This window comes from Lagenorhynchus albirostris, chromosome 2 (assembly GCF_949774975.1).
Source record: "Lagenorhynchus albirostris chromosome 2, mLagAlb1.1, whole genome shotgun sequence".
In the NCBI taxonomy this organism is placed as follows: domain Eukaryota; kingdom Metazoa; phylum Chordata; class Mammalia; order Artiodactyla; family Delphinidae; genus Lagenorhynchus; species Lagenorhynchus albirostris.
The window spans coordinates 50291230-50304628 of NC_083096.1; the positions used below are offsets into that span (position 1 = coordinate 50291230).

General features: G+C 36.1%; 1 protein-coding gene across 3 annotated transcripts in view; it reads right to left on the reverse strand.

The window, feature by feature from the left end:
• TDRD5 (tudor domain containing 5) overlaps positions 1-13399 on the reverse strand; it is a 90209-nt gene that overhangs the window by 57663 nt on the left and 19147 nt on the right. For all 3 annotated transcript variants that reach the window (XM_060142163.1, XM_060142161.1, XM_060142162.1), the window contains exons 4-5: positions 4102-4185; positions 1014-1070 (exon numbers count right to left, since the gene is read on the reverse strand). In XM_060142163.1, coding sequence (XP_059998146.1) covers positions 1014-1070; positions 4102-4185 — 141 coding nt within the window. The remainder of the gene's footprint in view (positions 1-1013; positions 1071-4101; positions 4186-13399) is intronic.

The following is a 13399-nucleotide window of genomic DNA, read 5'->3' on the forward strand; positions in this document are numbered from 1 at the left end:
CAAAACTCTATAAAGTAGGTAATATTATTCTGACTTTACATATCATCTATGAAATAGCACATAGAGGTGATGTATCTTAACCATTATGCTATGTAGTATCTCACAACATCCGTGTTCATATGTACAAATATGTGATAGTGTTCATGACATAGTAGTTAAGAGTTAGGATAGTGAAGCCAGACTGCCAGGGTTTCAAATCCTGGCTCCACCCATTATTGGCTACCTGACCCTTAGGCAAGTTACTTTTCTGTGCCTCTGTTGTGAAAACAAATGAACTGCTATAAGAAAGGCATTCCAAATAGAGACTGGCACGCCTAACCATTTTTAAAAATTGGGTAGATGGCAGTATCTGAATTATCATTCTGCAATGTGATTTTTTTTCACTAAAACATAATTGTTCCAAAAATGATTCATGTTGCATGGATGAAATCTAGTTCATTTATTTTATCTGCTACATATTACTCCACTGTATAAGTGTCAATCTCAATTTATTTATCCATTCTCCTACTGATAGCCATTTAATTTGTTTCCAGTTTTTTACTATGCTGCAATGTGCGTGTCATGTGTATGTCTTCATGTGCACATGTTTCAGAGTTTCTCTAAAGCGTATCTGTAGAAGTATTAATAGAACTCCTGAACCATCAGGGGTGCACGTCCTCAAGCAAAGTGATATTGCCAAAATGCTCTCCAAAGGGGTTTTGTCCCACAAGCAGTGTATGAGTTATTCTGTTTCTCCATATCCCCACTGACACTTAGTATTATCAGGCATGAAAAATAACTTTTATTCTAATAATATAATAATAGTGGTAAAAATATTCTTCCTGTGCATAATGAAGTACTTATTAAGAATCAGATTCTTAACTCTTTTAGTAAAGAAGAGGCCACCAAAATGCAAAGCAAGATGTTTAAGTTCTAGAGCATAGACTTGGAGGATCCAAGGAATAGCAACAAAATTTCTATCAATCATAAGCAAGCCATAAAAAAACATGGCTGGTGAAAAAGAAAACACTCACCTCAAACTCTCCAAGAAGCTCAGAAATAAGTAAACCCTCTGGAAACTTGGATACAACCTAATAAATAGAAAATTGAAATACAATATAAATAGACAACACTGGAATGCTGGGTGACAAAATATCAAAATAAGAAAGTATAAATTTAAAAAGTAACAAGGCAAAAATAATATTATTATTGAGTGAATGAATTTAGGTCACAGTATTGTTGTAAAAATCAGTTTCCAGGTTTTTTTTTTTTAATATTTATTTATTTGGCTGCACCGGGTCTTAGTTGTGGCATGCGGGATCTTCGATGCAGCGTGAGGATCTTTAGTTGTGGCATGCAGGATCTTTTTAGTTGAGTCATGAGGGATCTTTAGATGTGGCATGTGGGATCTTTTAGTTGTGGCATGTGGGCTTTTAGTTGTGGCATGCAGGATCTAGTTCTCTGACCAGGGACTGAACTTAAGCCCCCTGCACTGGGAGCACAAAGTCTTAACCACTGGACCACCAGGGAAGTCCCAGTTTCCAGTTTTAAAAAAAGTTATAACAACCAAAAAAGGCAGTGAATTCCAACATTTCCAGAGTTGAGAAATCATTCTTGCATAATACTGCAATGCCACAACTCCCCAGAAATTCCTAGACATAGTTCTTTAGCTCAGCTAACATAATTAGCTTTAGCTCACATAAAATAAATATTCTATGGCATAATTTCAAGCATTCTAAATGGCAGAAAAGAAATACAATGCACACTATAGAAAATGTTGGAAAACATAGTTAAGCAAAGATAGTAGCCATTGTTGTCCATATGCACATAAAAATACCTTTACTGAATATGAAAATAAGGTCATTACTTCTCCAGCTTTTTAGTATCATACCACAGACTTCTTTCCATATCAGTAAATATAGATCAACATGTTTCCTAGTGAAACTGAGCAGGACCCTGTTGGGCTCCTGGGCACAGAAGCCTTTCCATGTCCCCCGTTGCTTGTAGGGAACAGACTCCAGCCTCCACGACCTTACTGAGTTCCAAAGGGCAGATATGAACAGCTGCTAATCCGGGAAGGGAAGGGATGCAGAGTCAAGGGAGAAACAGCCAAGAAAAAACAGTGCAGCCTTGGAACAGAGTCCTGGTTCTGCCTCTAAGGATACACATAACAATGTCTTTAAGCTCTTCATAGAATTAAAACATAACAAATGGAAGATGTCAGCATTCTTCATACCAGAGAAGACCACCTGAGGCCAGACTAAAGGAACCAGAAAAACTCATCAAGATTACCTGAGACGAGATTAAAGGAATGCAGCCCCTGCACACACCCTAATCTTATCAGCAACCCCACCCTTGAACTGTTGCCATAAAACTCCTCACCAAACTCCCCTGGGTTGGGACACATAGTTTTCAAGGCACGAGCCTGCTGTGTCCCCCTTTGCCTGGCAAAGCAATAAAGCTATTCTTTTCTACTTCACCCCAAACTCTATGTCTCCGAGATTCAATTTGACACAGGAGTACAGAGGCTGGGCTTTCAGTATCATTAGCTACAGTTTCTTCAAATAGTCAATATAATAAAATTTGTTTATTTAATTATTTATGGCTATTTCCTATTTCTCATCATCACAAATATTGCAACAATTATCTTCATACTTGCATTTTGCATACTTGTGCAAATACTTTTAGGATAAATTCCTAGAAGTGGACTTGTTCTATCCCAATAAGGTATAAAAAGCTTTGTGTTTTCCTAGACCTTTCCAGATATTATATCTTATTAAAAATTCTAATTCAAGCTTCAGAAAAATATAAAGTAAAACTTATTCCAAAATCCTATGACCCAGAGACAGTTGTTGCTGCATTTCAGAAAACATCCTTTCAGGAAACTTTTTATGCACATACATACTCACATTACAGTTTTTACATGAAAGGACAATACTAAACGTGCTATTCTATAAAACCTGTTTTTAAAGTCCAACAATATACCAAGAAGATACTTCCATGTAAATTAATCGAGATACACCTAAACCTTCTTATGAACCACATGATACTCCCTAGTTTGGGTAGATAATGTAAGCAATTCTTTTTTCAATGAATGCTTAATTTTTGTCTAGTTTTTTGTTACCATAAAAAAAGTCATATTGAACATCCTTAAATAAATAAATAATTGTTAATAAGTAAATAATTGTTGGACACTTTAGTCAAATGTCCAAACAAAAAAACAGGGTCTGAATGCACCAAGGTTTTTGCATTTCTCCCAGTAAAACCACAACAGCTGAAACAGAATAAAATAAGGCAGTAAGAGTTGTAACGATACTCTCGACCATTCAAATCAGAATTAACAGCTACCACCAAAATTTTAAGCATACATACCCTTTGGCCCAACACAAAACAGCCAAAGAGCTTTCACAAATTAATGAGGAGAAACAATAAATTAGGCCAAGGACATGAACATGCAATTCACATAAGAAATGTAAATGGCTATTAAGCATATGAAAAGATACTCAGTGTAAAAATCAAGAGGTATAAGTTAAAACAACATGATTGGATAGTGACATTTTACTGTCAGTGGGAGTGTAAATTTGCTCAAACCTTTTAGAGGACAATTTAGTAATATTTATCAAAACAAAAATATTCAATACCTTTGGCAACTCTACTTCTAGATAAATGTTCAAGGACATTAACTGCAGCATTTTTTAATAGCCAAGGCTAGAAATAACCCAAATGTTAATAACGGATCTCATAAGTGAAATACGGTATACCAACACAATGGGATACCATGCACTGTTTAGAATAATACTTGACATACATACATATAAAACTGGTATTGGAAAGATCTTTAACTTTTAACAATGATTTATTGGGGTGAGGGGAAGAAAAGAGAATTTTTGGAGGAACTTACATTTCCTAAATAATTTTGAGAACATTAAAAATGTTTAGGAGTATGAAATTTATTTTTTTCTAATCTTAAAAGATTAGCCACTCCATTTGTAATATATTTGAAAAGATCAGGAATAAATATAAAACTAAAATATTTGTAGGCAAATTAAAATTAACCACAAATGATACCCAAATGTATAATCAATTATTCTCATCCATTTCCCAGAAACAGCAAACACTTACAAGTTTTATCTTATGTTTTAGCTCTGGATTGATAGTCCCTCCAGGTCCAGTTTGTGCAATAACTGATTTGAAGGTATTCTCCAACTATGAAAAAAAGGGGAAAAAATTTTCAAGTTACAGTCAAAAAAAAAAATAGTCAAAGATAAATCTGAACAGTATTAAAGGAAACATCTATCAAAGGAAACGTACGTCAATCAAATGGAAGAATAGTGTTCTTAAGAGGCACTGTAACATTTCATACCCTATAAAATACATTTAGAGTTGATGGACTCTTTTTTTTAATATAGTTTTTTAAATTTTTATTGGGCTATAATTGACTTACAATGTTGTGTTATTTTCTGCTGTACAGCAAAGTGAGTCAGTTATACATATACATATATCCATTCTTTTTTAGAGTCTTTGCCCATATAGGCCATTACAGAGTACTGAGTAGAGTTCCCTGTGCTATACAGTAGGCCCTTATTTGTTATCCATTTTATATAGAGTAGTGTGTATATGTCCATCCCAATCTCCCAATTATCCCTTCCCCACTTCTCCCCTGGTAACCATAAGACTGTTTTCTACATCTGTGACTCTATTTCTGTTTTGTAAATAAGTTCATTTGTACCATTTTTTTAGATTCCACATATAAGCAATATCATATGATATTTGTCCTTTTCTGTCTGACTTACTTCACTCAGTATGACAATCTCTAGGTCCATCCATGTTGCTGCAAATGGCATTATTTCATTCTCTCTTTTTTTTAACATATAGACTTTTTAATGTAGAAAGGTTTGAGGGTTTTTTGTTTGTTTGGGTTTTTTTGGGCCACGCAGCTTGTGAGATCTTAGTTCCCTGACCAGGGATCGATTCTGGGCCCTCAGCAGTGAGAGCGGGGAGTCCTAACCACTGGACCACCAGGGAATTCCCTCGTCCTTTTTTATGTAGTTGGACTCTTTATAAAACTAAACACTGAAAATTTCCAGGATAATTAACATTCTCTGTAACAATTAGATTGAGTCTTCAATTACAAAATCCCATACTCTTTTTTTTTTATGCTTTTATTTATTTATTTTTGACTGCATTGGGTCTTCACTACTGCACGCGGGCTCTCTCTACCTGTGGTGAGTGGGGGCTACTCTTCATTGCAGCGCACGGGCTTATGTGGTGGCTTCTCTTGTTGCAGAGCACAGGCTCTAGGCATGCGGGCTTCAGCAGTTGTGGCTCGCAGGCTCTAGAGCGCAGGCTCAGTAGTTGTGGTGCACAGGCTTAGCTGCCCCATGGCATGTGGGATCTTCCTGGACCAGTACTCGAACCCACGTCCCCTGCACTGGCAGGTGGATTCTTAACCACGGCGCCACCAGGGAAGCCCCCAAATTCCATACTTTTACCCAGTAAAGATTTTTGTTACTAATTTTCTTCTGTTTATACAATTATTCAATGTTTATTAAACACATTATTTAATGCAGGTTAGAGGTGGGATGGTGGAAGGTCCCTGGGAGCCAGGAATGCGAGTGAGCCAGGGCACCGGTGGAATGTCTTGCCTTAAGGAGACAGGAAGGAGCGCTCTGCTGTTGTAGTAGAAATGAAGAAGGACCAGTAGGGATACAGAAAGGCTCTGTAAATGTGGGGTCAGCAGGTGGAGAGAGTTACTATCTGATAGCTTCAGTATTCTCTCTGTGAGTTCAGAAGCAAGGCCCACTCCTGAGAACAGCAGGAAAGGAAAGGGAGCTCAGACAGCTGAGAAAGTGGAAAAATAAAGTTGAGGAAAAAAATGGATGATTATCTAAACTCAACAGGTAGGCAGTAAAAATAGGTGAGGCCTGAGTTAAGATAGCAGGGGTCAGAGGATTTTAGTAGAGAGAAGCCAATGGCATAGAGAGGCCCCAATACGGTAAAAAGATGATGCATGGGAATAACTGGAAAAATAAGCTGGAAGCACAGGAGGTTAGGAGTAGAGAGTATCATGGAACATATCCAGACACCAAGAGCCACAGAGTGGAAACCTAAAGTAGAATGAAAGGGTGGGAGGGAGACACAAGAGGGAGGAGATATGGGGATATATGTATATGTATAGCTGTTTCACTTCGTTATAAAGCAGAAACTAACACACCATTGTAAAGCAATTATACTCCAATAAAGACATTAAAAAAACAAACAGGTGAATAAAATTTAACAGGAAAGCAAATAATAAAATTCAGGATATTTTTAAAATTATAAAAAGTAGAATGAAAGACCATGGAGTTATGTTTAGAGCTGATAAGTAAATGTAAAAAATATACATTAGAAAAAACACAAAGATATAAAGAAAAATACAAATTACCTAAAATCCTATCACATAGACATAATCACTATTAATTTATTCCTTCTAAACTTTCTATTTTTTAATATTTCTTCATATTGCCACTTGGCCTGTCATTACTTACAAACTGTGTGACCTTTTAGGTTTCAGTTTCTTCATCTGAAAAATGAAGACAATCTCATTATCTCCTAAGGCTGACATGAAAGTAGGATCTGAGAAGGGGGAATTAGATTCCTAAGGTTATATCACTAACTTTCACAAAATGCCTCAGCCCTTGGTCTTAGGTTCTTTACATTTCTTCTGGATCTGCCATGAGATAATTCCCTAAAGCTCTCCCAGTGAACAATGGGAGAACCTAAAGATAATTGATTTTTCACATCCCACCATTTGAAGATTCAATACAACCACTTATTACAGTAAGTCCCCTACATACAAATGAGTTCCGTTCCAAGAGCACGTTTATAAGTCCAAGTTGCTCGTTAAGTCCAACAAAGTTAGCCTAGGTACCATATAGTACTGTACTGTAATAGGTTTTTAATACTTTTCACACAAATAATACATAAAAAACAAACACAAAAAAGTAAAGAAAACATTTTTAATCTTACAGTACAGTACCTCAAAAAGTACAGTAGTACAGTACAACAGTGGCACACAGGGGCTGGCATAGAGTGAACAGGCAGGAAGAGTTACTGACTGGAGGAGGGAAAGGAGGTGGGAGACGGTAGAGCTGAAGGATCGTCAGCAATAGGAGACAGAGGGCAAGCTGCAATTTCACTCACACCGGACGCTGGTGGAACGCACGTTCGCATCTTTGAAAGTTCACAACTTGAAGGTTCGTATGTAGGGGGCTTACTGTAAATTACCACTGTGCTAGGTGTTTCAGGGGACAAAGAAAGGGTCACTTTTCACAGCTACACAAAAATTCACCAATTCTGATAAGTTTTTTTTTTAATGCACGTTGATATGACAGCTGTCACAATACAACCTAACAAAATTGTTTCAAATGAAGCTAAAGACAACTAGGTGCTACTAGAGCCATCTTATGGAAAAAACCGAACGAACTTTTTAGCCAACCCAATATTTGCCAAGCCTGGGTTAAGATGTCAAAACGATAGGCTCTTAGCTAGGAACAGAATGCATCTCAAGAAGATAAGAAAAAAATGTTTTTTGCCTCAAGCTAGATGAGTAAATCAAGCTGACGTTAAACTGAATGCGGTGAGGGAGATTTTTTAAAGTCCAAGTAATCCTGGGACTATCCAGATAAGTAGATAAGTAGAGGGTAAAAGTTATAATGTTGTGGGGGAGAAGTAGGAGTGGGAGATAATCAGTGATTGACATGAAGAAAGTAATCAAGAGGACACCCTGATTTCAACGATGCTTTACTGTCAGATGCCTACATACCAAATAGAAAAAATGGACAATAAATCAAGTGAACAAAAGATCATAAATAGGGGTATAAATAAAGATGGAAACTAACCCACTATATATATATATATGCCATATTCAGATAGGAGCCTACAGAACCAGAGAAGGGGCAGAGAAGAGCTTTGAATCAAAAAGATATACTCCTCAGAAAAATGGATGAAGATATGAATAGGCAATTGATTAAAAATTAACACTAGCTAGCCAATAAAAGCATAAAGTTCAACCTCTAATAAACAGACATTAATAGTCAGATATAGTTATTTGCCTATCAAATTGGAATATTATTTTTACAATAACGCTCATTTATTCATTTAACAAATATGTACTGAACACAAACTATGTGCTTCACATTGTACTCAGCACTGAATATACAGGGGTAAATAAACTAGGTATGATCACTGCCCTCATGGAACTTGCAGTCTAGTGATGGGAGACCCACATGAGACAGTCATATAACTACATAATTACAATTATGATAAACATTATGAAAAACCCACAGAGTGTCATGATAGAATACTATGCCTGAAAGTGTTAGGAAAGCAATGTGAGATCTAACTTAGACTAGGGTTGGTGAGGAGGGAGAGGTCAGGGGAGGGCGTTCTGAAGAAGTGTCCATTTATACTGAGTACTAGCAAAGGTACAAGGAAAGAAGCACATACACATGCATCTCATGTGAGTGTTAACTGAAACAACTTTTATGGAGGACAACCTAACTGCATACATGATAAGCTATAAAAGTACACATTCCTTTAGATGTAGTGATTGCTCCTCTAGAATTTTATCCTAGGGAGTAACAGAGATATCTGCAAATTTGATCAAGATTTTCATCAATAAGGTTATGTTTAATTGCAAAAATAGCAACAGCTTAAATCCCCAAGTTTATGTGGAATCTAGAAAAATGGTACAGATGAACCAGTTTGCAAGGCAGAAATAGAGACACAGACATAGAGAACAAACGTATGGACACCAAGGGGGGAAAGAGGGGGTGGGATGAATTGGGAGATTGGGATTGACATATATACACTAATATGTATAAAATAGATAACTAATGAGAACCTGCTGTATAGCATAGGGTTTCTACTTTGCTATACAGTAGAAACAAACACAACATTGTAAAACAACTATACCCCAATAAAAAATAAAACATTAAAAAAAATCCCCAAGTTAAAAAATTATGGCATATCCATAGTGCCATTAAAAATTATGTTGCATTACAATATTTAACAATGTGGGATGTTCATAATTCTGACTAAAAAATCACGTCACAAACCTGAACCAGAATGATGCTAAATTTTATTTTTTTAAAAAAGAAAAAGTCAACTTTTCTGGGTGATAAAAGAATATGTGATTTTAATTTTCTTCTGTGCTTTCCTGTATTTCAAATCTTTTGCAATCTATCTGTATTACTTTTGTAATAAGAGAAAAATTTTAAAAACATAGACACCTGGGTGATATTTAGAAACATGAGGGTGGAAGCATTTTGGAAGGAAAATACATGAAGCTAAAAGCAGAAAGGAACAGAAGTTACGTCTCAGAGGGATATACAGCAGACCTTTTGGCCATATGGTAAAACATTAATACATTTCTGATAAAGATCACAAAACTGGCACAGACACACATACAGGAGTGACGCTTTCAACTGCTCAAATATTTGCTAAGTATCTCATTTGACTAAAAACTAGGCAGTATGAAATTTGACTTGCCAAACTAAAAATTTCATCTGAACTCATGGGAAAATAGGCAGGGAACAGCTACTCTAAGTTGGCCAGAGAATGCAACTTCCAGAGAATTGCACTAAAGAACTACTGAAGGGCTCCTTTTGACAGTAATTGCTTAATAGATCCAGTTACTTGTTGAGGACACTCTTAATAGACACTGGAGCCAGGTCATCACGTGAAATTTAAAATCCTTCTTTTCTTATATTCAATACAAATCACAGCATCTAATTCATGTAAAAACTATCAATTATTTGAGTGAAAAAGTGAGTTGCAAACTAAGACCCAGCCCTGATTTTTAATTCATTTAAGACCAGAACTTCTTTTATAATTCCAGGTTTACCTACTTTAAATCTCATGCTGAATATTACAATAAATTTTCTAAAAGTAGGGTAGGATGGGGTACTGATGAAATAATGTTACGACAGGACAAGAAAAATTAAACATAAAATTCTCTCTCTGTGCATTTGAGCCACTACCTGCTTTACTGTGTATTGTGCATCTGCAGTATATATTAACTAGATCCCCTTAAAAGACACAGGAATGCCTACTTGCCAAAAAACAAAAATAAAAGCAAAAAAAACCAATTTCCTCCTGGCTCCAGCAAAGTAACTCCTTAGGAGATAAAATTCCTTTCTCAATCCTGTGGGGGGGGGGTGTCACAACAACCTACTAATTGCCTTGTTGAACTATGTAAACTGTCAGTATGTTACTTTGATGTATAACCCTTTGTCTCAAACACTGATGTAACTGTGTCTTGACCTCTAACAGGTGGAAGAGTTTTCAGAGCTTTCTGAAAGACTGCCTTCTGGGTTATAATTCTCAGGCTGGCTCGAATAAAATTTCCCATTTCTTTCTTAGATCGACTATTGATTAATTTTTTTCATTGACAGTACTCTTAGTTGTAAGGCTGGAGAACAAAGAAATGTCAGATCCCTGTTACTTTGACCAAACACTCTTATGGGCAATAACCTGTTAATGGGAAGTGAAGTAACATCACTGTTAGCTGTAGTCTAGGTCTACACACTAAGGCAGAGAATTCTGAAGAGCTGGGCTGGACAGTGTCTGAGGCTTCATTCATTAGAATGATAACAGCTAATCCATACTTGCCCATTCACATTTTCATCCCTCATCTAAACTTCCTCTGAAGAGGTCAAAATAAAGGAAATTGAATAGAATGTGGTAAATAGGTTATTCATGTCTTGCAAAAACAGGGTTTAAATTTTTCTAACCATTTGCTTTTGTGAAATAAAGCAGGAAAATGGGAAAAGGTAGGATACTAATGAACAAGCCTGCCTGTTCCTCTTGCAGGTGAAAAAGAAGCTCCAGTCCTCATTTTACAAAGGAGAAACTGATTGTGTTTTAAATGTTTTTTCTATGACAAAAATAATATACGTTCACTGAAAAAAAACATAAAATACAGATGATCAGATGAGAGGCTGTCTCCCAGGCTATAGTCCTCAGTAAGATCCCCAAATAAAACATAACTCACATACAACTTTTAGGTTGTGCATTTTTTTTCAGTTGACACAGTGTAGAACTGGCACAGAAACACAAAATTACACACCCCAAATTATAATCCAGCTAGATTAAAACTTTAAGTTTTCTTTTTAGCCATGAATCAAAGAGAAACCAATTTTTTTTAGAGATTAACTATGATGCTATCATTTATTGAGGGTGTACAACTATCAAGAACTATTCTACACACTTTACAAATCTTAACCCATTTATGCTACAAAAGTTATCCACACTTTACAGATCAGAAATCTGAGTTACAAAGAAGTTAATCAATTTGCCAAGTTTACATGGCTAAAAAGTGGCAGTGGTGAAGTTCGACTCAGTCAATCTAGTTCAAAACTTCACTGTCAACCATTCCCCTCTACCAAGTCCCACACAGGTCAACTCAAATCTCACTTTCCCCTGGAAGACAGTCTTGACTACTTTAGTCCTTTCTATATCCCACATGACAGAATTAGCACCTACATTACAGAATGTTCTATATTCTTCATTCGTATGCAGCAGAAAGCATAAGCCACCAGAAAACATGAGATGTGGACCTAGGGGTGGAAAATGTATTTTGGGCTGCCCTGTTCTAGCTGTTTGTCTTGGGTCAACTTAACTTCTCTGGGTCTAGTTTTCTGCCATAACAATATTTTTCTCTTGAAGTTCTCATGAAGGTCCAATAAAGAAACATAAAAGAACTTTGTAATTTTAAGGCACTGTCCCAATATTTTTCATGCCTCTCATTCTCTTTCTCTCTGAGTCTGTACCTAATTAGATTATGTCTCAAATTCAGGGCAATTCTTATCTCTTCCTTTTTTCTCTCACAGCTTTCACAATTTTTCTTTGCTTATGACCTTTGCTAGGACATTGGTTGCTAAGCAGACTTGCTGAATACTGAAACATTCAGGGTCCCAGTCTTTATTAACCTCCAAAGCTTTATTTCCCAATGGACCCCCAGCCCAAAGATGACTCAGGAACCCAACAGGTCTTCTGGCCCTGGAGACTTGCCTGGCCTAGCACTCTGAGAGCATTACACAGGAGGCACAGAACACCATTTATATTAAAGTCACATTGATTTAGATTCTACTTAGTTACATCATTTAGACATGGTAAATGTGCTTCTAACTCAGAATTTCGCCTTGGGCAACATCACAAGCTTGGCAAGTTTCTCTCTGGTGTCTAACCTTGTCACTTCTCTCCCCTCCAAATCAGCATGTAGAATTCCCATGATCCTTGGATCTTCTTTAAGGTAAATTAATCTTTTGATTTGTGTATATGCGTGTGTTACTATAAAATGGAGGTTTATGTTTTATTTATTCTTAGCGCAGATGAGCAGTTTAATTGAAGTCTTTGGATGACTATAATTTTGCGTAAGGCATTAGCACCAACAGTGGAAATGTTAGGCATTCCATTGCTGTTAGGGTCTTAGACGAAGGGAATTTGAGACAGATAAATATTTCAAAACTCATCAGAACGACTAGAAAACAGATAATGCCTACTCTGAATAATTATTTCTCTTGTGAACTTTCAGAATTTTTTCTGTACAAAAAAAAAAGTGAGCTGATCCTAATTTAAAGTTCATTGCTGCATTGCAATTTGAATAAAGCTTCTAAAGGCTATTATTTGAGACTTCAGCTGGAAAAATGACACATCTAGTTGCCATGTGTTCACTACAGTTAAATTTCCTAAGACTTATTGAGCATCTGCTTAGCACAGTAGGTTATTTAAGCTGAAAAAGATATGAGTTGTCTCCCTCTAGATGCTTATGCATATGCAAAACCATGAAGAACAATGCGAACGGACAAATCTGAGTTTAAGTTTTTGCAGTGAAACTTTCTAATTAAGAAATTATTTAACCTCTCACACCTCAGTTGCTTAGTCTGTAAAATAAGAATTGTAAGTCTAATATCCCAGATATCCTGTTTTATGAGTAACTTAAAATGAGACAATATAAGAAAGTGCAGGGCATATCATGGTCTCTCAAACAAATAACAGTTCCCTTTTTGTCTATAATATACTGCAGATTATGATGAGTGAGAAACCAATTTTAAACCTTCAAGCGGGGAAGAGCTTTGTAGGTATGAGATCAGAGGCAGAAGTAAAAGAAAAAGACTAACAGATTTGATATTCCTAACTTGTGAACTTCTATTTCAAAAAAGGAAAATGACAATTTAGAAAAATACATTTCTAGCCTATGACAGCCAAAATTCCTTCACTTCACTAAGCAAAAATTGACTAAGCAAACTTTCTTCCACTCATTAAGATGAGCATATCTCAAGAGAAAAATAGGCAAAGGAAGAGAACAGATAATTCATCAAAATAAATTAAAGTGGCTAATAAACAATTTTAAAAGCTCAACTTTGTCAGTAACCAA